Source organism: Acinonyx jubatus, chromosome X, assembly GCF_027475565.1.
Source record: "Acinonyx jubatus isolate Ajub_Pintada_27869175 chromosome X, VMU_Ajub_asm_v1.0, whole genome shotgun sequence".
Lineage (NCBI taxonomy): Eukaryota > Metazoa > Chordata > Mammalia > Carnivora > Felidae > Acinonyx > Acinonyx jubatus.
Genome location: NC_069389.1, coordinates 32743520 through 32771172, shown reverse-complemented (window position 1 = coordinate 32771172; position 27653 = coordinate 32743520). Strand labels below are relative to the sequence as shown.

The window sequence follows — 27653 nt, the reverse complement described above, 5'->3', positions numbered from 1 at the left end:
CTTGCAAGTGTGAGACCATGACCGGAGCCGAAGTTGGATGCTTAACCAACTGAGCCACCAAGGCGCCCCTACATCAAAGACTATTAAAAAGAATCAAGACCATCTGAGAATTGGGAAAAAGTTTTGTCTACAGAGAAAGTTACTTCAGAAAAATAAAGAACAAGATTGAAAGAACACTTATCTAGACAAATCTTGTGAATTGTGCCAAGTTAATGTGTTTAGAAATTGTCTCAAGGATGGAGGGCATTGTGGAACCTTCATGTCTGCAGGTGACACCAAGCACTTACTGGCACTAAAACACTCAGCTCATTGGAATATACTGGGAGATTTCACAAAGCTATGTAAACAAACAATTGTTTATTGACTATCGTCTTAAAATCGTGGCAGAAACTGATCCCGTATGTAATGAGCAAACCAAGTTCCATAATTCATATGAAATAAGGAAGTGTTTTGCTAATCTAAAATCCAAAGGATACATTTCGTGAGTTTCAAAAACAGCAGAAAATTCTGTTATCGATATGGTAAATTATTCAGAAAAAGAGGGGGTGGAGATAGAATCAGTGCAGCAAAAAAGAAAAAACATGGATAAAATACTAGGCTTTTAAAGATTACTGCTCTGACAATGTGAGGATTATCTTGATGGGAAGAAATTGGGCTTTCACACACCAGAAAAAGATAACTTAAAGACAACATGTTGCCCTTGAAAAATTCTTTAAAACCACTTGTGCTACTGAATATGGGTACATGCTGGTTTTAATTTTTATAAACCATAGAGCTGATGTTTATTCTAAAATGTCTATAACTTGAATTTGCGTAAACTATTTTAAATGCATCAAGGAAGGATTTACATGCCCAGCAGAGACAGTTGTAATTTTTTCCATTTTACCTCTTTAGGGTGGTGCTTATGGGAACTCATATTTTCACCTTTATTTTCACATATTTTTACATATTTCACATATTTTCACTCATTAAAGGTGATTAAAAAAAAACCACTTCCAGCACTTTTCCTGGTTATCAGCATCAGTAAATAGAACAAGGAATGTAAAGTCACTATGTCTTTGAAATTCATTGAGTATGAATAGCAATAGTGTTTTCTTTATGTGCTTTTTCTTATATGCTTCATTGAAAGTAATCACTGACAATTGCTTTCAGATTTGACGAAACGGAAGATATAATTCATGCCGAGTAATAAACAAATCTAATTCATAATTCTTAATTGCACCCATTGTTTCAGATTGTTGGTTGTTTCCCCAATATTCCTTCCACTCTTTTCTACCAATAAAAAACCCCAAATGTAGTTGGTCCCATGGCCACCCAGAACAAAGAATACATTTCCGTTACATATCCAAACTCCTTGCAGCTAAGTACGGTCATGCAACTACATTCTGACCAACACGATGAAAGCAAGGCCATCTATGAAACTTCTCAGAAATATCCTAAGGCAAGGAAACCTTTTTTTCTGCCCTTTGCCCTTCTCCCTGTTGACTAGAATAAGGACAGTATGACAACTACTGCAGCAGCCATCTTGGACCACGAAGTGTGACTAAGATGGTCTTCTTGACCGTATTTTAGATGGTTTCTTCTGAGGCCACTCATTGACTAGATCTTGTCCTTGGGCCCTATTTTTAGCTTGCATAGACCAGATTTAGCAAGAATCCTGCTAAATCGGTATAGCGAGAATCTCCCTACCCTTGATATCTGATGTCACCCTGGCTTGCCTTCAGTAAGTTTTTCCATTCACTGACCCCCTCACTCTGCTCACTGGCTATAAATCCCCAGCTGCCTTTGCTGCATCTGAAGGTGGCCTGGATCTCTCTCCCCTATTGCCATGGTCCTTTTTAAAATTTATTTATTTAAATTCAAGTTAGTTAACATACAGTGTAGCATTGGTTCCAGGGGTAGAACCCAGTAATTCATCGCTTACATATAATACCCAGTGCTCATCCCAACAAGTGCCCTCCTTAATTCCCATCACCCATCTAGCCCAACCTCCCACCCATCTCCCCTCCAGCAACGCTGTTTGTTCTCTGCATTTAAGAGTCTCTTATGGTTTGCCTCCCTCTCTTTTATTTTGCCTTCCCTTCCCCTATGTTCATCTGTTGTGTTTCTTAAATTCCACATGAGTGAAATCATATTTGTCTTTCTCTTACTTATTTTGCTTAGCATAATACACTCCAGTTCCATCCACATTGTTCCAAATGGCAGGATTTCATTCTTTTTCATTGCCAAGTAGTATTCCATTGTGTATATATATACCACATCTTCTTTATCCATTCATCAGTTGATGGACATTTAGGCTCTTTCCAAAATTTGGCTATTGCTGATAGTGCTGCTATAAACATTGGTGTGCCTGTACCCCCTTTGAATCAGAATTTTTGTATCATTGGATAAATACCTAGTAGTACAACTTTTGGGTAGTAGGGTAGTTCTATTTTTAATTTTTTCAGGAACCTCCGTACTGGTTTCTAGAGTGGCTGCACCAGTTTGTATTCTCACCAACAGTGCAAAAATGTTCCCCTTTCTCCACATGCTGGCCAACATCTGTTGTTCCGTGAGTTGTTCATTTTAGCCATTCTGACAGGTGAAAAGTGGTATCTCAGTGTGGTTTTGATTTGTATTTCCCTGATGATGAGTGAAGTTGAGCATCTTTTCATGTGTCTGTTGACCATCTGGATGTCTTCTTCAGTAAAGTGTCTGTTTGTGTCTTCTGCCCATTTCTTCACTTGATTATTTGTTTTTTTGGGTATTGAGTTTGTTAAGTTCTTTACAGATTTTGGATACTAATCCTTTATCTGATATGTCATTTGAAGATATTTTCTCCCATTCTGTCGGATTCCTTTTAGTTTCATTGTCTTCTTTGCTGTGCAGAAGATTTTTATCTTGGATCAAGTCCAAATGGTTTTATTTTTGCTTTTGTTCCCCTTGCCTCCTGAGACACATCTAGTAAGAAGCTGATGCAGCCGAGATCAAAGAGGTTGCTGCCTGTTTTCTCCTGTAGGATTTTCATAGTTTCCTGTCCCACATTTAGGTCTCTCATCCATTTTGAATTTATTTTTGTGTATGGTGTAAAAAAGTGGTCTAGGTTCATTCTTCTGCATGTCACTGTCCAATTTTCCCAGCACCATCTCAAGAGATGGTCTTTTACCATTGGATATTCTTTCCTGCTTAGTCAAAGATTAGTTGGCCATATATTTGTGGGCCCATTTCTGGGTTCTCTATTCTGTTCCATTGATCTGTTTTGTGCCAGTACCAATACTGTCTTGATGATGGCAGCTTTGTAATACAGCTTGAAGTCTGGAATTGTGATGCCTCCAGCTTTGGTTTTCTTTTTCAACATTACAATGTCTATACTACCCAAAGCCATCCACACATTCAATGCAATCCCTACCAAAATAACATAATATTTTGTTTTTAATTTTTTGTGTGAAAGAGTTAAAACGTATTTCAGTAGTCCTGAATAAAAAGTCTTCCTTACCATTTTAATAAGTGTCAAAATAACTTTTTAAGTTTACTTTAACAGATTGTTAGCCCATGTTGAAGATAGCAGAGCAACCAGTTAGAAGGACCCCAGGCCTCTGATGAGCATGGAGTCACCATTACCAGTCCTGGATTGTTTTCGTCATGACTTTACCAAGGCAAAAATAAAAAATAAAAAATAAATAAACTTCGCTTATTTAAGCTACTATTATTCTGGTTTTATGACACTCAGAGTTAAACTTACCCTAATTTGTACACCTACAAATAGTATGGATACTATTACAGAACTAGGGGAGAATGCAAATCCTGGTTGTAAAATATAAATGCATATAGCATCTGTCAAAGTTGTAAATTATTTATATTTTACACAAAGAATGTATCAATTTGGCTCAAGTCACTGTGAAAGTGGAGACTGCACAATCCAATAAAATACAATTTTGCTTCTGTTAAATTAGAAACTAATTCATGTCCATATCCTATGCCTTGCATATAAGTACTCAATGAATTTCTGTGCAATCTTGGAAATGTATCTCCCAAATATGACAAAAAGAATTCAAACAAATATATATTGTCTACAACACTAACACCTGATAGTGAATGGACAATGTGAATAAAAAATTCACAAGAGGAAATACAAATGGCTTGAAATCCTATAAATACCAATAAACACATAAGTGCAAATTAACATAGGACACTGTCATATTAGAGATTTATAGCAACAATTTTGATGTAGGCAGTGGTACAATGTAATAGTTTAGTAAAGAGGAAACTGACATATTTTTAGAAAACAACTTTTCAATTTAAAAGAAATATAAATCAAAATATGAATTAGAATATAATAAAAAAATTAAGACCGAAGACTTGCAAATAAGGATTTTCATGGAAATTGAACAAAATATTGCACATCCATGTTATGAAATCTTATCCAGACAATAAAAATGATGCTTCCAGAGAATTTTTAAGTGAGATGATAAATGTGCATTAAATAATATCAAGCAAATATAGAGGATAAAAATTATATATATAATGTGGTTCCAACTATATGAAAATTAAATGTATATGCAGCAAAGTGACAGGAAGGAAATTCAACAAGAGGAAACTATCTCTGGGAAGAGGAGAAGTAAGGTTTTAAAGTTCAAATTATATGTATTTTCTAATTTTTTTATAATGAATACATTACTTCTAAAATGAAAAATGTATCAGAAGATATTAAATATTTCTATCACTGGATTGAGAATTTATGATATAAAAAATATTGTACACACTTATGCCCTTTACAGATCCTAGTGAGTTTAAACACTTGAAAAATCCCTTACTGTATAAAAGTCTCATTAATTTTAAACATTTGCATTGAATGTTTACCAGTGACAATTTCTCTGCAATGAAATAATGATTAGAAAAATTACTAAATGCATGTCAGCCTAATATTATTATAGACTTAAATAAATTAAGCCCTAATTTCTATTAAGATATAAACATTTACATAAACTATTGACATAAAATGGTCATATGCCTGAAATCTAAAATATTAGAAGCTGGGGCACCTGGGTGGCTCAGTCAGTTAAGCGTCCGACTTCGGCTCAGGTCATTCATGATCTCGCGGTTTGTGAGTTTGAGCCCCACGTCGGGCTCTGTGCTGACCGCTCAGAGCCTGGAGCCTGTTTCAGATTCTTTGTCTCCCTCTCTCTCTGACCCTCCCCCTTCATGCTCTGTCTCTATCTCAAAAATAAATAAACGTTAAAAAAAAATTGAAAAAAAAAGAAGTGACATTTTTGTTAGTGAAGTTTTCACTTGTATTATTTCCTTAGAAATAAAATGCCTATTTTTTCAGTAATTCAGTTGGCATTTATTTAATTAGATTTTCCCTAATGAACTGACCTACCTTTGGGCAACATGGGCTTTAGAGATCTTTGTTTCTTCAACCTACAATAAAAAGGAATGGTAGTTTCCTGGATGTGAGTGCAAATTAACCCATGCTGCATGGGGGCATGTCCTTTACACCAGTTCTGGCTAGAGCAGTACATTAGACGGGAAAAAGGGTACAAAAAGAGGAATTTGGAGAGGAGTCAAAGATGAGAGAGATACACACATAAAGAGAGATATACATATATAGTATATACACACATTCTACATATGTGACAGTTTTACTTATTACTATGGTGACATTATTTCAAACAAAAAAAAAATACGGTCTGGCAAATATATTTATTTATTTGGAGAATCCAACGTTGGAAATGTCCCCAAATACCAGGTATTTGTGGCCCTTTCCCATGGTGAGCCCTACAAGTAAGAATTACTTGGAGGAGAATGCAGAATAAAAACTGAAGTTAGTTTCCCTAAATATGCATATATATCGAAATTCTTAAGTTCTTTGGTAGGAAAATCTTCAAGGTTTTAAACACGCTTAAAAGGTGCCCTCCTCAATACCCATCACCCACCCTCCCCTCCCTCCCACCCCCCATCAACCCTCAGTTTGTTCTCAGTTTTTAAGAGTCTCTTATGCTTTGGCTCTCTTCCACTCTAACCTCTTTTTTTTTTCTTCCCCTCCCCCATGGGTTTCTCTTAAGTTTCTTAGGATGAGCACTGGGTGTTGTATGGAAACCAATTTGACAATAAACTTCATATATTGAAAAAAAATAAAAAATAAAAAAAAGAAAAAAAAGAAAAAAAATATGTGTACTTAATTGAAAAAAAAACCAAAAACCTTGTTAATCAGAACAAACTCACTCCAAGCCTGAATAAAACATCTGTAGAAACTAAAAAATAAAAAAAATAAACAATAATAATAATAAATAAATAAACGCACTTAAAGCAAAGCTGGATTTTCTTTTTTCATTTCTCTGTGACTCACAAAGAGCTTGGGTTTTATTAGGGAGCCAGTATGTTCAGGCAGGGAGTTTCTGTTAATCCATTAAGAAGCTTCATGGCAATTCTATTAGGATTGAAACAAAATGTTTACCAAACTAAAAGTCCACTCCTATAGTTCTCTTGGTGTTTTATGGAGACAGTGAGTCTTTAGGCTTTTCAGAAGGTCAAACTAATTTTGTTCCTAGTGGTAGTGCTAAGATTTGGAAAAACGAACAGCCCCAGAGATCAAATATTTGTAGAGGATTAAGAGGATATTACCACTTGGCACTTACTGGTCTCCCTAACTTCCAGGCTGAATGTGTAACTCTTGAAATCAATTCAAATCCATTTGAACTGAATACTTAACTTATCTGCAGGATTACAAATAGCCAATTTGAATACACATTCCCCTTCTGTTTCTCCCTTCTCTTCCCTTCCCCACCCTGCTCTAAAATGATGGAACCAACTGCACAAAGACAAAGCCATAACATGAATGGCAATTTCCAGGCTGGGATCTGTGGTCTCTTGATGACACTAGACTCTGGCTTGCTCAGTGGCCCATGTCAGCTGAGCCAACTGTTTGGAACAAAGCATAATACACTTTCCCTTTGGTTTCAGTCAGCATAAGGACTAGAACAGCATGAGGAACTCTTGTCAGTTTTCACTGTGTAAAAGCGATGCTTCTACAAAGGTCATAGTAACTTGAGATAATGTTACACAGCTCATAGGTCAGAGCTGTCCATAAATACCAGGCTAAAGAAATTTTTTCTGTTTTGCTCCATTTCTCTAAGAGTAAGGCGATGGGTGGACTCTCAATAGGATCTGAAGAGGTGCCTTTATTGCATAAACAACACAACACAGAGAAAAGGGAAGCAATATGGAATGTGAGCGCCTTGTCTCTGATGTTTACCAGCTTGGCCAATTGTTTAACAAGTTTCAGTTGCCACAGCTGTAGCCCATCATAACAGTAGTTACCCCACAGATGACATGGGGATTAAGTGGGGATACATTTTTGAAGTGAGTAATACATTCTCCTTTGTGAGGCAGGTCTTGAATAGTGTACGATTCCTTTTTTGTCCTGGTCCTCAGAAGGGTCAGATACATCCCCTAGAAGTTAAAAGTGACCGAGAGTGGCCTGTGAGCTCTGGGGCCAGATGGTGGGGCTACAAACCACAGTTCTGCCACTTACTAACTGGGCGACCTTGGACAAGTTACTTAACTTTCCATTTCAGTTTCGCCATCTGTAAATAGGATACTTATAGCTCTGACCTCATTGGGAAAATGAATTTGTAATCTGTCCCTCACAATTCTGCAGAACCTTCGGCTAGTTCTTGGTATTTTCTCTACCTCCAAATTCGTTGTACTGTTCTCCTAGAGAAGCAATGAAACATTTAAGCTGTTCCAGCACATAAGCCACTACAGATTGAGTGAGGCATAAAAATCTCCTGGAGATGGTAGGACTCTGTGAAATCATCTAGCCTCCCAGATAGAAGCCCATGCTCTATCTCTGATAGCTGATGGATTCTAGTCTAACACCATTTTCTCTCTTAGACTATAAATGTCCTGCTGCTCACTGAGATGGCTTACCAAGGATTTTAGGTGTATACAGCTATTCTTGAGGCGAGAACCTACCAAGGCATTGTTTTCAACACTAAACGTCAGCAAATTATAGCCCTTGGGCCAAATCCAGCCCACCACGTTTTTGTAAGTAAAGTTTTATTGGAACATAGCTATACACGTCTGTTTACATGTTGTCTATCGCTGCTTTTATACTACAAAAGCAGGCTAACATAATCATAATACAGAACATATACCCTGTAGAGCCTAAAGTATTTACTATCTGGCTCTTTTCAGAAAAAAAAAATTGCTGACCTCTGGTCTATGCCATGTATAGTCTGATCCATGACTGCAAACTTCTTTATGTTTATGGACCCAACAAACATTAATATTGTGTCTCTGCTCACCTTTATTATTCCGATAATACATATATAGCATTTGGCCTATAGAAGGTTTTCAACAAATGTTGATTACTTCTGGCTCTTAGAGATTACAGGATGCTTTGGGTTGCATGTAACAGAAAGCCAGATTCAAACTGCTGTAAATAACATGGAAATCTATTACATTGCTTAAAGAAGAAGCCCAAAGGTGTGGCAGGTTCAAGTATATCAGGATACTAACGACAATTTTCTGTCATTCTTTTGGTTCAGCTTCATCACTGTGCTGGCTTTCACTCTCAAGAGCAACAATGACAACAGGTCTCATTGAATATGTCGAGTGGGAAAGAGAACCTTCTATAAATATGGGCTATATGTTTGAGTGGGTCATCTTTGGTCTCATGTCTACCTCAAGACCAATGAGAGTTGCTAGAGGAATATTAGTCAAGGGATGAATATTTTTTTTAAAAAATCCACTGCTGGAGCTGAGCAAAATCAAGATTTGGATAGGGAAGAAGAAAAGAACAAAAGGGGGATGTAAGGCAACCAACAGAGTTCATGACTGAGACAAGCCCAAGAATAGGTGCCAAAGAGAACATTAAGTCCAGATATGTTTTCATGTATTGTGGCCAAATGGAAATGAAATCTTCTTAGTAAAGATAAAGCCCAAATGAACTGCTGAAATGAAGAGTCACTTACAAATTGAAGATTTCTTATATAGGCCAATACCACAACCTATACATGTAGCAGTTTGTTTTTACACAGAGAAGATCAAGCAGAGTAAGATTTTTGTCAATGAGATTTTTTTAGAGTAGATACCATGAACCATCTCATCTTTTACGTTAGAGTGAGTTCTTCCAAAATTAGAAAAACTTAAGGTACAAAATGTCAGCAAAGGTCTTTATTGTGTGCTTCCAAACTATATTTTTTTCCATTTGCATTCACTGTTGATAACTCAATTTTATTAGCATCACTTCCGCCCTCTGTCTTCACTGCATTAAAGCCATCACTAAAACCACGTGATTTGTTCTTCAAAGAGAACATTTAAAATATTCTTATTCTGTAGTAGTTGAAACCTGGTTCTAGATATCTCCTACCATTTCTTCCTGCTTGGTCTGAAGGAAAATTAATACATTTAAGCCCCTTGGGTGAACCTAAAATGCTCTGTTAGTAGGTAGACCCCTCTTCACAGCCTATAATTTATGACTGGAGATAATTATCAGGCTTGCCATGTGCCTTCTGGGTTCAGAGCACCTTCAGGAGCACCAAATCCCATTTTAATTAATGCTACACTTGAGTGGCTATGTGTACCATAGAGCAAAGTTGAGCATCAGTCCTAATGCATTGATTCAACACAATTTTTACATTCTTCCATTTTTCTATTTTCTTTAAGAATAACCTACTTAAACAAGTAAACACAGAAAGAAACAATAAATCCACTGCTTTCAAAAGTCCAATTTACTAACTTTCCATATCAGTTACTTCTCTGTAACCGTCATAATTCTTAAAAATTTTCTTTGGCTTCCATTTCCTTCTGAAACCGATTAGCAGCATTTGAAGGCAATTTTGTGGTTCATAGTAAACAGCTAAAATGCGGTTGATACATATTTGCCAATGCCAAATCTTTTTCACATGTCAAGGGCAAGCTCAAGTGTTACCTCTTCTGTGAAACAAGTCCTTCAATTTCTATCTTATTCATAATTAATTATGCTTCCCTGTAGATGCCAACAAAATATCAACTTACACCTCTGTGGCATGGTGAAAACAATTATTGCAACAGCTAGTACAAATGTTTACTGTTGTAATGAAATTGATTACACCATAAATTCCTTATGTTGATGATTTTAGAGGATAACAAGGAAAAAGAACAAAGTTCCCTGTTCCATCTGGCAAATCTCCTGGTTGGGTTCTCCAAAAGCTCATCTGAGAAGTAGATTTGTGTGCAAGTGATTTACAGAGTCCTCTTGGGAGGAACCTGTAAGGGAATAGGGAAGGCAGGAGAAATAAGCAGAGAGGGGCCAAGTAAGGTTGTGGTCTTTGGGTGACGGCAGTATGATTCCACAGGAAGCTGTGAGGCAGAAATCGCATTGCAAAGCCATTGGCTTGGCTTGGGGATGCCCAGTAGGGACATAAACTCAAAGTTACCTGGCACTGGTGGCTCTCTAGTCCTAGGAGAAACTCTGGCCACTCAAAGTAGGCCTCTAAAGAAGGTAATAGAGACCATCCTTAGCAGTAAAGCATGTGGAAACTGGAAGATAAGAGCATGGATCCAACAAGAGAGCCTAATGGATCTCAGTGGAGCACTGACAGTGTTCACTACAGCACATACCAACAATAGGGCTAATGATTAATGCCAGCAATTAGTAAGTACTTACTGTATGCCAGCATTCTTCTAAACTCTTGATGATATCAGCTTATTTAATCCCTACAACAACCTCATGAGGTACCTAATGTTATTATTATCTCTGTTTCACCAAATGAGCGATTTATTCATGGAACACACCTATCTAAAGTGACACAAAGATTTCATGGCTTAACGAAGATTTCAATCAATAAATGTGGATATGTGATTCAACAACACACACTCTAAATACCATGCCACTCACTTCGGTGTAGCTTCTCAATACACAAAGCTGTTAAGAGTGGCAGAGCCAGGGGCACCTGAGTGGTTCAGTTGGTTGAGCATCGGACTCTTGATTTCAGCTTAGGTAATGATCCCAGGGTTGTGGGATTGAGCCCTGTGTCAGGCTCCACACTGAGCATGGAGCCTGCTTGGGATTCTCTCTCTCTCTCTCTCTCTCTCTCTCTCTCTCTCTCTCCCCCTCTCTCTCTGTCTCTTTCCCCCCTCTGCCCCTCTCCCCCACTCCCACTTTGTCTCTCTCTCTCTCTCTCTCTCATTAAAAAAAAAAAAGAGTAGCAGAGCCTGAGTCATCTGGCTTGAGCTCATACCTTGGTAGCTCAGGACAAAATGAGACAACATATCTAATACAGTTAGTGCAGAAAATAACTCAACAAAATATTAGCCACTGCTGCTATTAAAGAAGGCAACAAGATATAGTAGCTTTAAAAATATCTATTTTCTATAAAAGTATCTCTTAGATCTATTAAAGCCTTTCTTCTGCTTTCCAGAAACAAGTTTGAAGGGCCAGGAAATCAACAACTTTATTCTCAATAGCTCTGTTGTATGTTACACATTTGCCTACATTTCTTTATAAAGAGTAAGGAAAAAAGGCAAGGGAAGAAAGAAAACAAGGAAAACAGAGTAAAACAGATTATTAGGAAAAGATATTGTGAATGACAGAAGCAAATATTCTGAACAAATCCCTATTCATTGTACTTCAGTGTTTGTGAGGATCTGGTTATTAAATTGGGTTTTCCTGGGGTGCCTGGGCAGCTCAGTGGGTTAAGTGTCCAACTTTTGATTTTGGCTCAGGTCGTGATCTCACAGTTCGTGAGTTTGAGCCCTGTGTCAGGCTCTGTGCTCTTAGCACAGAGCCTGCTTGAGACTCTCTCTCTGCCCCTCCTCTGCTTGCCCTCTCACTGTCTGTCTCTTTCTCAAAATAAATAAATAAAACTTAAAAAAACAAAGAAAAAATATTTTGTATTTTCCTGAATAGAGTGATTTTTAATTCCCCACAGCATGTTATCAGTTACTAGCTAGTACCTCACCTCGCATAAACAATTTAACTTTTTGCAGAATAGAAAATTTAGTCAGTTTTCGTGACTGGAATACAAATGCCAGAAACATAATTTCTGATTTCTTTAAAAATCATTAACTGCACTAACCTGAATTCTAGGCATAGAAAAATTGCAATAATTTTCATGAAAGCCTTTATTTCTTTAAGATTGGTTGAATCCTATTAGTGATGAAAATAAAAATTCTGGACTCTTAACTATGAAGTAAGCATCAATCAAGAATATTTCAATGTATTTCCAATTCTAGGATCCTGGTTCCTTTAGGCACATTGAATACTTTTGCAATATATAAAGATAATCTTATGACAAGTTTTCTCCTGAGTAAAAAAAAAGAGAATAAACTTAAGTTTTTGTGGTCTTTCCAGATTTTTTCTTGTGGTTGACATCTAGTTTCACAGCATTGTGGTCAGAATAACTGCAGTCTGGAGAGACACATAAAACACAAAATCTATATGTTGCACAGTAGGTGGTCATTGAGAAGGGAACTGTGTTTATTTCTGCTCCTCTCATCAGGGTGAGATGTAATATCTAAATATGTTTCACAAGCAGCACAGTACAGGCTGCAACCAATCCCAATGTATGTGACAACCAATCAGAACAAGGCTGTGACCATTGAGAACAGAAGATGCAACCAATCAGAATGGATGCTAGCTGAAACATAGGGAAGGTCATGCTTGGGGATCCAGCTAAATATCAACCTTGCCTACAATTGATGTGAAACTCAACTGTGCCCATATTTCTCCACGTTACTCATACAGAGACATATTATTTTTTAAATTTTATTTGAGAGGGAGAAAGAGAGCATGTGAGCAGGGGAGAGGGGCAGAGGGACAGAGAAAGAAAATCTTAAGCTGTGTCCATGCTCAGGGTGGGCAGAGCCTGATGGGGGGCTCGATCCCACAACCCTAGGATCATGACCTAAGTCAAAATCAAGAGTCAGACGCTCAACTGACAGAGCCATCTAGGCACCCCTAGAGACTTATTCTTAAAAATTCAGGTGACTTCTGGGGTAAAATGAGAATTTTTCACTCTCCAGATCCTCTTCTTCTTTTCTCAGCTATGGTGGGAACAAATTCCCAGAAAGACTGACCTGAGAAAGGCATTATAAATAAATAACTGTGAACTTAGGTACCAGGCACTGTACATGTATTATCTTCCTTAATCCTTGCAATGATGCTCTGGGGTGGGCACTTTTATTATCTTTCTTTTATGGATGAGGAAACCAAGGCACAGAAAAATTGAGTAACTTGCTCAAGGTCACACAACTAATACATCCAGGAGCTGGAATTCAAACCTTGGCAGTCCTTCCACTTAACTACTACTTATGATGATATTAGTGAATGGGCATTCTCATCAACACTGTATTATCCCTGGGGCGCCTAGGTGGCTCAGTCGGTTAAGCATCTGACTTCAGCTCAGGTCATGGTCCCATGGTTTGTGAGTTCAAGCCGAGCATCAGGCTCTGTGCTGACTGCTCAGAGCCTGGAGCCTGCTTCAGATTCTGTGTCTTCCCTCTCGCTGCCCTCCCCACTGCCGCTCGTGCTCTGTGTTTCTCTCTCTCTCAAAAAATAAATAAACATGAATATTTTTTGAAAAAAACACTATATTATTTGCTCAATTCCATCCTTCAATCCAGCTAAGTGATAAAACATCAAAGATGTTTTCTAATATGTGGGTTACTGCTGGGAACCCACGAAGGCACTGACCAACATTTGTCTCCAGTAGGGTCGCAGTTGCCCAATTTCTAATCTAGCTTGCTTCCAACAGACAGCAGTCGGGAAGGGCAGAAAAGAGAAAAGAATATTACCTTATTCTCTTGTCCTCCACTTTTTTCAAATATTCATCTCTCTTTAGGACTCCCAGGATCATTTCCTTCTCATGATCTAACAAAAATGACAGATTGATAAACTCCGAGTTCTTAGACATGGTATTTCAGAAACCGCTCTGAGTAGCAGTGGGTGAATCTTCCAGGTGAAGTGATATCTGCAATTCTTGAGGCGCCCCTGATCAACCCGGAGTCACTCGGCTGTTTGATAGCAGAGTGGGCTACACAGAAAAGAGACGCCACTGGGATTACATTCCAAGAAGGTCAATCCTTCAGAATGCTACAAAGCAGGAATCAGATGACCTGGGGTAGAATACAGAACACAAAGGGAAGAAAGAGAAAGCAAAGGAGAGAAAAATTATTTAGAATTAATTAGGCCATGTTCCCATAGCACATAGTGTCTAAGTTTTGAAACAGTGATCCACTTTACTCAAAAAAAATAAAAAAATCAACATGCAACCATTAAATAATTACTATGTGTTTTATTACCATGAAATATAATTTATACTTCCTTGATTCCAGGTTCTTTGTGCAAATTCAGTTTCTTCCATTATAATTAATTTCCTTTGCCAGCCAGTGCTGTTACCACCCTTGTGGCTGACCCATGGGTGAACGGGGTCACGATTGGGGAACACTAACTGCACAGACTGGACTGTCCATTAAGTGGCTCCCTCCTATTCCTTCCCTTCTTCCCCCAACTAGGACCACTGTGCAAAGAGCACTGCTGTCAAGACAAATATAAATCGGTGCTACGTGTATCAACTGGAATGTTTCTCACAAACATAGCACTGAATGGGAAAAAATCAAGTTACAGAAGAATTCATGCAGAATGATGCCATATATGTGAAGGAAACAATTTGTTACAACATTATATCTAATTTAGGAATATATACATTTGTAGTGTAAATACAAGGGATTTCATGGGGAATTCAGAGATCCAATCAAAGAGAACACAGGAACTTCAACCATATTGGATAATGTTTTATTCTCAAGATGAGTGTTTATATCTCATGATGTACAGATTTGTGAATTATTCCAGGTGTGTATTACATACTGTGAAACAGATGTTACAAAACTACCCCATGTCAACATAAGAAGCACTCCAGGCTGCGTTCCTCACCCTAATTCTTGAGCACATTCTTTCACTGGCTTGGTACCTGGATTCTCTCTGTACATCCCCTTACGAATGAGGACTCTCAGAGTGATCTATCTGGTTTTGTGATGTGGCCTCATCCCATGACCTTGTCCCTCAGCTTCCTTCCCAGGTCTACGGACTACAGTCTACGTGCAAGTTACGCTTGGCTTGCTTGGTTATAGCCAGTTTCCAAGCATAATTAGATACCTACTCAAAGGCTGCTTTGGGGCCTCCCAGTTGCCCTAAGTTTAGGCTGACATCAAAATCTCAGGTGATATGAAAGGACAGGATCTTGTCCAGAGCCTAACTTTTCCAAGTCCCTAGGTGTCTGTTTTATACAGTATACACCAAACCATAACTTTGCTGAAATGACTCAGAACAGAACCTCTTCCTATAGGTCAAGAGCTAGCCCCCTCTGAGAAAACTGCCCTGGTCAGCACAGACTTTCCAGATTGACTCGAGGCCTTTTCTTCCATCTCCAAAGTCCTAGAGGCAGCAGGGATCAGAGAGCCCCAAGGCTGACAAGAACAGAAAGCCACAAGGTTACAGCAAAAAGGGCTCTTCAGAAAGGTTAATGGTTTGGTTTTTGCATCACCGTCCACTGTGGTCTCCTCAGATAAAGAGCGGAACTGGTTTTTCCACCCCTTGTGTGGTTCATCTGGTTTCACACTGAAATGGAAAAACCACTTGGTAACTCAATGAATGAATATGCTATAATTATAGCCTGGTTCACTTAGGACATATTTATATTCGAAATGTCAGATTTAGAAAGTCATATGTGAATGTTCCATAGAATTGTATTTAGAGATTATCCAAGGGGTTGGGAGCCACAAAAATGCTTGATCTGAAGCCTATGGTTATCCTTGCTGGTTGGAAATGCAGACCTGCCCTCTAAAGGTCCATGGCTCTGCCCAGTGAAGAGAATAAAAAGAGGGAGGGCAGTGACACCGTGGCGGAGCATCTGAAAGTGACAGAGAAGATGGGAAATCAGACAAGGATATAAAAGAAATAAAATTTCCCTGTAAGATTTTAATTAACAAAATTAGCCCTAATTGGATTTTTTCTCATTTGTACCAGGACTGACAGAGCTGATTTATGAATGAGTGGCCAAAGAGATAGATAAGAAGTAGCCAAAACTTTACTAAGAAAATCAGTGTGTCCTCCAGGCGGCAGGACTGGACTGTGAATTTAATAGGATGGAATCTAACTGGTGACAGTCCTGGAGAAATATGGGGCAGAGGAGAAAGTGAGCCTGGGCATAGACATAGGAGATCTAAGGAGCTAGAGGCTGACGATGCCCATCCAGGTTCTGAGCACAGGAGAATCACTCGGGCCTCAAAATGAAAATAACCCATTTACTCCCTGCAGTGCATGCTCCATGCTGCAGGATGGGGCGTCAGTGTGGCAAATTTCATGACATTAATCACTCAACTATAGAAAACTGATGGTTACCAGAGGAAGAGGTGGGTGGGGTCATGGGTTAAATAGAGGATGAGGATCAAGGAGTGCGCTTGTGGTGATGAGCATAGGGTGATGTATTGAAGTGTTGAGTCACTACATTGTGCATCTGAAACTAATATCACACTGTATGTTAACTAGAATTTCAATACACACACACACACACACACACACACACACACACAACCACTCAAATCATACAACCAAAGGGAAATATCCTCTTGCTTGAATTTCACTTCCTCCTGGACACTTCTGATTGTGGACTGGCTTCCCATAGAGCTCTCCTTTTTAAGGAGTGGATGTCCTGGTCCTGCCAATGGAACCCTCTGTGTTTAGTCTGAACCTATGTCTAATCTGTTCTCTGTACACCAACCAAAAAAAAAAAAAAGTATGAGCCTTTGGAGGACCAGCAGTTGGCGTGGGATGAATTCACCTAAATTTGTACAATTTCTTGATGCCTCTTTTTAGCTAATTCATAGACCCTTCTGGAGAATCTTGTACCCTCTACACCCTTTACTTAGGTAAGAAAAAAGAAGTAAAAATAACCCTAAGAGCATTTTATCTAGAGTCGATCCTCTTTCTTTTCGTTAAATGTGCTGCGAAAACACTAGTCAGATTTGGAGAAGGAATCCGTTTTTATTTTATTCTTCAATACTTTCACTTCAACATATCTCTCTACGTCAACATTTTAGATGTAGATTTTCCCCTCTTTGGCCAGCAGCCTTGACAAACTGCACAACTTTTCAAAAAGATGGCAGAATTGTTCCTAAGTCGTTCTGCTGCCTTTCAGCATAGACAGATTGGGACAGATCATTAACTGCTGAGCACCACAAAAGACGCAATAATAAAAAATTCTCACAGCGTCACCAAGATACATACGTATTTTTTTTAAAAGCATATTTTTTGAGTAACACACTTAAAAATCATGCAGGTTGATATTTTTGTCAAAGGAAAGACCTAAACATATCTTATTAAGGAGTACTTGAAATGCAGCTTTAGAAGTGAACTACTTCTGGCAGTGCCCTTAGGATGAAATTAATAAAAATAAAATCAATTTCCTGTTTTTCTGTCACTGTATGACAACACAATGGTTAGGGAGATTTCTGGCTGACTTAGAAATGCTCAGGATACAGGCGAAACAGCATTTGCAAAATTCACTTGGGAGTGTCTTTCAAATAGACAAGCAGGCAAGAATCCACATGACTGTCAAATGGTGAGAATGACCATAGAGATAAACACGCCGTGGGGAGCGAAATAAATAGTTCTGTCACTATGATAGACTCAAAGGCAGATAGTGTGAAATTATAAGCATTATTTTCAGTACAGCAGTTTATTCTTACATAGACAACTGTGTGCAACATTCAATGGGAATATAATTGAATTTTTTTAAATTTCACAATGTATTGATTTTCTGAACATTATTAGGGAGGCCAATTAAAAATATTACCAGCTTTACAGTGATGCTCCAAGAGTGGCATCCTCAGAATGTTACACAGTAATAGCTAACACTTATAGAACTCAACTAATCCTTATAACTCCCCTGCAAAATAAATCCTAATACCCCCATTTCATAGATGAGAAAGCTGAGGCCTAGAGAAGTTAATTAACATGCTCAGGTAGTAATTCAGAGCACTGTGGTTTCAGGGACCCTGCTTCTAATGTGACATGTGACTGTCTCTCAATGCCTCCATGGAAGCAATAGCATCCCGTAAGATGTCATGAGATATTCTATGGAATTTTTTTAAAAGTTCTTCAGTCCAACAAAAATTTTTCCATATTGAGTTAAATCAAATTATTTTTCTTCTACAGAACTTCTCAGAGTCTTTAATATTCTAATGTTAATTGTGAACTTTCACAGAACCCTCAGTTTGGAAAAAAGATATCTGACATTAACTGGTTCTTATCTCAGCATCACGTATTTTGGTATTTCTAAAGCAAAGACTTTTTATCCTACTTCTTTTAGAAGACTATTTCTATCCTGAGAGAAATCAGCAAGGAGAAAATCTAAATAAATTCAAAAGAGAAAGATTTTAAAGAAAAATGAGAAGACAGACTTAAATCTTATTTGATAGTTCCTCTACATGCTTTTTAACTACCAAGACCTATATAAAATTCTATACTGTCCCCCGCAAAAGTTTCAGAGAATAGATCATATATAAACTTAAAGTAAGTGTACCAAGGAAGCCACTGCAAATAAGGTGAAAACAAGTGATGGTTCCATATAATTCAGGAAAAGGATTCATATCTAGAAAATATAAAGAGATCAATACAAGGGGCACCTGGATGGCTCAGGCGGTTAAGCGTCTGACTTCGGCTCAGGTCATGATCTCCCAGTTTGTGACTTCGAGCCCCGCGTCAGGCTCTGTGCTGACAGCTCAGAACCTGGAGCCTGCTTTGGATTCTGTGTCTCCCTCTCTCTCTGTCCCACCCCCACTTGTGCTCTGTCTCTCTCTCTCTCAAAAATAAAGATTAAAAAAATTTAAAGAGATAAATACAAGAAAATGAACCAATAAAATAAGGTGCAAATAAGAATAGGCAACTCACAGTATTGGCAATTCAGAAACGAATCAGAGAAACATGAAAAGAGGCTCAGTTAGCTCACTAGTTATATAAATGCAAATTATAACAAGGAGAAAACATTTTAGCTTTCCCACTAGGTTATAAAAATGTAAAATACAAAAATGTGTATCATCCAATCGTTTAATGAGAGTGTGTGGAAATGGGCAGGCTTAGGCCCCACCGATGGAAGGAGAAATCTGTTCAATCCCTAGCTGAGAGAGAAATCTCCGTGGCTCTCTTCCATATCTACCATGTCTTGTGAGGAGAGGCACTAGCTGCCCTTCTGTTCTGGGGAGTCCTTCCAAGGATGTTTGTTTGGTGACCAGCCAGGAAAGACACTGTGTCTGTCTCTGGAGCCGAGGACAGATTTGCTTACGATCTGTTCAACAAAGCAAAAGTCTCTCTCCAGGGCAGAGGGCAGATTTGCTGGAAGCTCACTGTAAAAAATTTGGGTTCCCTAAGTTCAGGGTTCCTCAGCTGTTACACAAGTCCACTGCATGCACTATTTTCACCTGGGCACTCGAGGACAAGGGCAACCGATGCCAACACGAAGCTCATGAGACTTTCTGTGCTCTGAGTAATCAAGTCCACGGCATCTGACCCCGGAGTGGGAGGTCTTTAATCACCATCCACAAAACTATGACAGTCCTACTTGGTAGCTTGAAAGGAGGGTAAAATCTCAGAGGCTTTACATCTCTTGTCACCCTTCTTAGAGGATGAGTTAAATCTTTCAAAATTGGTCAAAGGGTAGAAAGTTTCGGTTATTCTAGATGAGTAATCCCCAGAGATCCACTGTAGAGCATAATGCCTCCAGTTAACAACATTGTGTTATACACTGAAAAAAATTGCGAAGTGCCTTACCCTTCATTCATATATATATATATATATATATGTGTGTGTGTGTGTGTGTGTGTGTGTGTGTATATATATATATACACATATACATAGGATGGGAGTACACTTTTGGAAGTGATGGATATGTGTATGGCACTGATTGTGGTGATAACTGCATGGGTGTATGCTCATCTCCAAACTCATTAAATTGTGTACATGAACTATGTACAGCTTTTTGTATGTCATTCATACCTCAATGAAGTTTTAAAAATTAAGACATACAAAAATAAATAAAATAAAAAAAATAAAAATTAAGACATGCATTTTTTGACCACTTTTAAGAATCCATCTTTTTTTTTTTTTTGAGAGTGAGCAAGCACACGCATGCGCACGTGTGAGCAGGGGAGGGGCAGACAGAGAGGGAGAGAGAGAATCTGAAGCAGGCTCCATGCCCAGCATGGGGGCTGATGCAGGGCTTGATCTCAAGACTGTGAGATCATGACCTGAACTGAAATCAAGAGTCTGATGCTTAACTGAGTCACCCAGGCACCCCAAGAATCTATGTTACAGAAAAATTAATAACTGTGTGTATATGTGAGGATAATGAATAGCTATTCATTGTAGCCTGATTATCCGCAGTGAAAATTCTGAAATAGCCTCATGTTACAGAAATACTGCGGTTCCATATTAAAGGAAAATATTTAAAAATATGTACCAACATGGGAATATCTAAACTACATTGCTAGTAAAAATAGGGATTATATTTATGATTTCAAATGCATATGTGTCTAATGCAATGACATTGATATATGCATATTTATAATATACACAAAGACATAGGAAAAGGCATAGAATAATACATACAGACCTGCTAATCATGTTGCCTATAGGGATGGTAGCTAGGCTGTCAGGGGTTAGAGAAAAAATGAAATTTATTTCCATATTGTTTATTATTTGAGACACATTCATATAGTCATATGTTTTATATATTTAAAACATTCAAGAAGCAGGAAGGTGTGGTGGCTGAGTGGGGTTAGAAGGAAAAAAGAGAAGCCAAAAATAATTTTAAGAATTTTAACTTAAAAGAGTACAGGTGACATTGCCAGCAACAGGGAAGCTGGGTAGATGCGCTGGTTTTGATGGTCAATAATGAATTTTATTGCGCATTGGGTGATACCACCCTGGCTTTTCAGTATTAGTTTCCTGCTTCCATCTTGCTCTCCTACATCAGATTCCTCCAAAACACAAATTTGACCAGTGTTGCTCCCGTGCTTAAAATCCTTCAGTGTTTTCCCTTTGCTCTTAGAAGTTCCAATTGTTTAATATGGTTTTAAAAACCCTTTATTATCTGGCTCTTGCCTACCATCTCTCTCATGTATTTACCATCTAACTACATTCAGCACTTGATTCCTCTAAAACAGCTGTGGCTTCTTCACCTCCAGATCTTTCTACTTAAAAGCCTCTGTGCCTGGAATACCTTATCCTTACCTCTTCACCTTCTAACTCCTAAGTATCCACAGGCATCTGCTTAAATGCCTGACTCCTAATCTAGCTTAGGTACCTTTGATAGGTTGAATAACAGCCCCAAAGACGCTCATGTGCTAGTCATGAGAACCTTTACGGATGTGACTAAGGATCTTAAGAAGGGAAGATTATCCTGGATCATCCAGATGGGCCCAATGTAATCACAAGGGTCCTTAGTAGGGGGAGGTAGCAGAGTTAAAGTCAGGAAAGAAGGTGTGATGATAGCAGTAGAGGTTGGAGAAATGGGCTTTGAAGATGGAGGAAGGGGCCATGAGCCAAGAAATGCAGGTAGCCCCTACAAGCTGGAAAAGACAAGGAAATGGATTCTCCTCTGGAGCCTCCAGAAGGAAGTCCTGCCAACACCATGATTTTAGCCATAAGACTTATTTTGGACATCTAACGGATGAGATAAAAAATAAAACATCTTAGAAGCAATGCCTACAATAAAACTTGGAATATATACCATCTTATCTCAGGGGAGAACATTCAATCAGCCTGGGGTGATGCTCTATGTCAAAACGAAATTGGGAAAAAGAAACTATATTCTGGGCAGATGCTTGGGATGGAAAAATTGGACAATATTCCAACTCAGTGGGAATCAGTGCGATACTAATGGGCTTATAGTGGAATTTACCCCTGAAACGACTGTAAAGGACATGATGGTGGCCTCTTTATTATGGATGCCATCTTCTTAGACTGCAGTAGGTTCTATTTAATCAGACAGCCCTCTTCCAATAATTCTGTTACAGAATGTCATAAAACATTGCCGTCTTTACAACAGATGTATGCAAAATGAACAGAAAAGTTCACTTAATTAAAAAAAAATTAGCAGGGAGAATGTGAGGACAAGAGAAGGATCCACCATACAAAATGTAGGAAGAACATTACTGGAATTTCCTTGGAAACCTTCTATATAAGTGGAGCTTATTAGCTCCAAATACAACAGATGCACTCATTCCTTCATGTTTCAGTTACCTGTTGTTCAGTAACAAACTATCCCCAAATTTAGTGACTTCAGACAAAGTATCGCTACTTTTTACAGTTTTTTGGATTGACTGGGCTTAACTGGGAGGCTTTCATTTTTGTGTTTCTGATGTTGCTGCTGTCAGATGGCAGCTGGGGCTAAAGTGATCTGAAGGCTGGACTAGGTAGGATATTAAGGACGACACACCCACATATCTGGTACTTGATGTCAACAGCTGGCTGGGAGCCCACCTGGGGCTACTGACCCCAACACCCATATGTGATTTCTCCCTTATGGTGGTCTCAGAGTAGTCAGATTTTTTACATGGCAGCTGTCTTTCCCTAGACCAAGCATTCTAAAGGCCAAAGCAGAAGCTGCAAGACGTCTTAAATCTTACCCTTGGAAGTCCCAGAACAGTACTTCTACCATGTTTTATTTGTCAACCAAATTACTAAAGTCATCCCAGATTAAAGGAAGTGAATTCAATCCCAATGGAATGGAATTGTAGTGAAGAATTTGTACCCTTCTCTAATTTACCATATGTCACTTCCTAATATATTAGGTGTATAAGAGTGTGGTGACCAGGAAGTTTGCAAATCAAGGGTCATGCATTCTTTGAGCTCTTGATAGGAATGAAGCTACTGGGTCAGTACAAGTATAGGTACTTTTAGATGTGCAAAGCCTGGTTTGAAATGCTCAGCTGTGAAAAAGTAAGAATGCAAGAGTTATTATTATTTTACACACAGGAACGCATATCAGTGACTTGGTAGCACAGTTAGCAGACATGGAAATTGTATGAGACTCTCTTATAAACAAACAGTATCAAAGGTACTGGTGAGTATCCAGAGAAAACGTATTCCATGGGTTCCAGGGATACACGAAAAGGTAAGAGAGCAAGAAAATATAATGTTCTCAGTGCAGGGCCTGGCAAGTAAAACTACAGTCTCCTCAAAGGGTTTCTGCAAGACTTGTGGATGCTCCATTATCTGCAATAGAGATAAAGCTTTTTGAAGGATACCTTAGACAGCCAAGAACCACAGACTCTCTACCTTGAAAAAGTATAAATATATTCTAATGTATCATAGACATGTATAATGTCTAACAAAGAGAGGTAATTTCAGGGGCTCAAAAACTGTGGTTACCCAAAGGTTTATACCCCACAGGATAAGCGTTGCTAATACAAAGCCTTCACAATCAAAGGCAACCTCGGTGTACCCTCTCAGAGTTGCTGTTAGAGGCAGTGTGAAGCTTGAGAAACAAATGGAATTAAAATCTGACTCTCTGAGATAATAACCTGGACAAGCTATTCTACGTTCCTGCATTTTAGTTTATTCATCTGCAAAATGGGAATATGTCCACTTCCTTGGTTTGTTGTGAATATTCAAATGTTTGTATACAGAGTATATATAAAATGTACATACATGTATTAAAATGTACATAAAATGTGAAATGTATATAAAGCACAGTATCTGGCACATAACAGATGCTCGAAAATCTTAGACCCCTCCATCCATTTGCCTTTACACTGAAGTTAAGCGATATGTCACTAAGAAAGATCAGTCAAAATGTTCCTCCATTCCCTTTGATTCACAAAATGCCTACAGGTGTGTTTCTCTACTTTCCTAGACTTTCCATTAAGAATTCACAAATTTCAAGGACACCTGGGTGACTCAGTTAGTTAAGCATCCAACTTCAGCTCAGATTGTGATCTTGCGGTTTGTGAGTTTGAGTCCCACGTCAGGCTCTGGGATGACAGCTCAGAGCCTGGAGCCTGCTTTGTATCCTGTGTCTCCTTTGCTCTCTGCCCCTCCTCTGCTTATGTCCTCTTTCCCTCACTCCCTCCCTGTCTCTCTCTCTCTCTCAAAAATGAACATTTAAAAAAAAGAATTCAGAAATTTCTTGGAAATTGCTTAGAAAGTCCACAATTTTTATTAGTAAGATTCTCAACAATACTAAGATTCTAGTACATGATGACTCGTATATGATGACTATATGATGATGGAGGGCTCATAATATGAAGTGAAAAAAATCAGGATATAAAAGTACTTACACACTATGGCTCTAATTTTATTTTTTAATTTTTTTTAATGTTAATTTTATTGTTGAGGGAGAGACAGAGACAGAGCTCAAGCAGAGGAGGGGCAGAGAGAGAGGGAGACACAGAATTCCAAGCAGGCTCCAGGCTTGGAACTGTCAGCACAGAGCCCAACACAGGACTTGAACCCACAAACTGTGAGATCATGACCTGAGCCGAAGTCGGCGCTTAACCAACTGAGCCACCCAGGTGCCACTATGGCTCCAATTTAAAAGGAAATGTATACACACCTAAATATTACAGAAGAAAGAATGGAAATAAATAAGTCAAAATATTAGGTCTATCTCTGGGGAGTTACATTATGGCTATATTTTAATTTCTTCTTTATAATTGTCTTTAATTTCACGTTTCTACAATGAATACACATAACATACACTATCCATAAAAAATGACAGCAAATGTCAATGCTGTCAAAAATACATTGTACCAGTATTAGCTCAGCTTCATATGCCATGATACACAATGCATATATCCATGGATTACTATGCTCGGATATCAAACAGGAAAATATTTCAGTAGTATTGTCATATAGCTTTGAGGTTAATAAAGTTGTTTTTTAAGGTAATGTTTAATTCATTAAGACATGTTCAGTCTGGAAAAAAATAAAACCAAAGAAGAGAGAGAATGGGTCACAATAAGCATGTGTAAAACCATGTGTCAGAAACTATGCTGGATCTAGGGGATACCCAGAGGAAGAAAGCATGGGCTATATCCCAAGGAGCTTTCTATTTTCTAGTGGAGACAGACATACACATAAAAAGAACAGTCTTATAAATGCCAATTTGGCTTTGAGAACTCAAAGAAAAATAACAATTAGGAAGAGGCGAGTAGCCATTCAAGGATGTAAAGACAGTAAATACGAAAAGTCACAAGAACATACAACTAGTCCAGGGAATAATGAATAATCCCAGGGCTGGGGTCCGAGTTAATGGTGGAGAGGTGAGAAGAAGGAGGGTGCCAGCCAGAGAGGAATGTGGTATCCAAATAAAGCATCTGGACTTTATCGAGTGTTTTTCAAACTGTGTCTTTGGGAATGGTTTCTTAGGAAACGCAGCAAGGCAGGTTGAGTGGCCAAGGCTGTGGCGCCGACCCCTGCTTCAAACAGAGCAGCTCTGCTTTTATCTGTTCTATAAGTTAGATTTCCTGGCACGGTTTTATTTGAAGAAAGAGTTCCACGACCTTAAAAAGTCTGAAAACTGCTCCCATGCCATCAAGCTGTTGAGTGCTTTTAAGCCAAGAAAGAGCACAGTCAGCTTTCTCTCTTAGATTTGGCTTTTGAAAGACATCAGCATTCAGTGATTATACAAAAGAGAGGGCAGAGGTTATGCAGACAGCATGGAGGCTCCTGCAGGAGTGCCAGGGACAGATTAGGAAGTAAAAGTGGGGTAGTGGGGAAGGACCCAAGGGTCATTTTTTAGACATTTGGGGATGACCTCAATAAGATCCAGCTACCAACTAGATGTAGGTGGTAAACAGGAGAGGGTATGACTCTGAGGCTTCCAGCATAGGGAACTATAAAGATTCTTAAATGTTAGTGTACATAAAAATCACCTATGGGACTTGTTCAAAAACAGATTCCGGAGGGTTCATCTCCAGAGATTCTGATTCAATAGGACTGGAGTAAATGGAATGCTGATGGTAATGCTGTTAACAGAGATAGAGGATACAAGACAGAAGAAGTTGAGAGAAAAAATTGAAATTTGAACACGTTGAGGTCGAAGTGCTTATGAGGCAAACATCAACAAAGATCTGTCCAAAAGGGCAGTTGGAATATGGAACTACAGTGTATCAGAGAAATCTACACTAGAGGTATTTCAGTGGGAATCATTGGTGCTTATGTGGTCCCTAAGGTTATGCAAGTGAGAACATATGAAGAGGGCCCGGGATAGGAGCATGATGAATAATGATTAAAGAAGGGACAAAGGAACAAATGAGCTGATGAAACACTAAGAAGGGATAATCAACACAGTGGGGTATGCAGTTGAGTCTAATGAACGGAGAGTCAAGTATATCACTTAGACTCTATGTAGGCCACCGTTAATATTTCAATTAGCCAATCAAGTAAACTGTTACAAATCCCTCCAGCTACATGAAGTACTACATTAAACCCAGGATCTTTGGAAAATGCACCGTATCAGTAAATTCACCCCAATCCAGGGTTATATCACAAATTCCTTGCCCTAACAACCTACCTTCTAATAATATAATTAGTAAATCCTTCAATTATCTTGGTGTATAATCTAATTCCGTCAAGGTCACACTTTGTACTTGTCCCCCTGGAGCATGCTAAAATCTGGCCATCAGTTATGGACCCTGTGGTAACAAGGATTATTTGGGATGGGTGTTGAGAACAGACAACGTCTTGCATCAAAGGTAGATAGATACATGGACAGACAATAGAGATCCAGGCTAAAAATGAGTTATTGGTAAGGATATCTGAAGTTGTTTATCAAAAACCAAAGGAAAGAATAGTTCAAGATGGACACCTGAGAAGAAGTTTGATAATAAAGATTATAGCGCAGGAGACCACTTGAAGCCTGGAGAATTTCGAAGAGTCATAATGTTTTAGCAGATCCTTTTCACAGGAATCAAAGTGAGCTAATGTTGGAAAATCAGCAGAAATGTCTTCATACATGTAAAATTCATGGTCAGATAACCCTAACCCTTAACAAACACCTTAAACATTAGGGGGCTTGAAGGCCGGTATAAGAAGATGCAACATTCTGCCAATAAGTTCAGCTAACTGGCATCCAACCCCAATTAACCAAGCTGTCTTTGTGGATTGCAAATTGTTCCTAGAGAATCCCGCTTCCAAAGTCTTGTCAACATGACCTAGCTGAGAAGACACTAGATCCTTTGTGGAAAGCTATCCATGCTATTCAGGCAAGTAGCTTGCAACTCCAGGAAGATCTATGTGTAAACTAAACCAAAAGTTGACTCTCACCTACCCAGACCTCTTTTCTAGAGGAAGAAGTATCCATAAATGCAGCCAGCTTGCTGCCCCTCATATTTACTATTCTTAGCCATCTGATTGGTAACGCCATGTCTGCCAAATGCAGCAAAGAGTTGTGGAGAGTAAGATGAATAACATTTATTCCTCGAAGGTGGTTATACTTTGGTCTACACTAGGAGTTAACACAATTTTTCTATTAAGGGCCAGCCAGTAAATATTTTAGACTTTCTGGTCCAAGAGGCAAAACTATTTTGTAGATACTTACATAATAAGAGAAAACAGATGCCCAGAAATATTTTATTGACAAAATTCAAAAAACAAAAAATGATTGAATATTCGTGTCTGTTTTGTT

At 38.6% G+C, this 27653-nt stretch overlaps 1 protein-coding gene across 3 annotated transcripts in view; it reads right to left on the bottom strand.

The window, feature by feature from the left end:
* SYTL5 (synaptotagmin like 5) overlaps nt 1-27434 on the bottom strand; it is a 118663-nt gene extending 91229 nt beyond the window's left edge. Inside the window, exons 1-2 of one of the 3 annotated variants that reach the window (XM_053202229.1) lie at nt 27363-27434; nt 13762-14082 (exon numbers count right to left, since the gene is read on the bottom strand). In XM_053202229.1, the coding sequence (XP_053058204.1) occupies nt 13762-13880 (119 nt within the window). In that variant the 5' untranslated portion in view covers nt 13881-14082; nt 27363-27434. The remainder of the gene's footprint in view (nt 1-13761; nt 14083-27362) is intronic. The other 2 variants (XM_053202230.1, XM_053202231.1) reach the window with 2 other exon arrangements.
* Nucleotides 27435-27653: the final 219 nt, after the last annotated feature.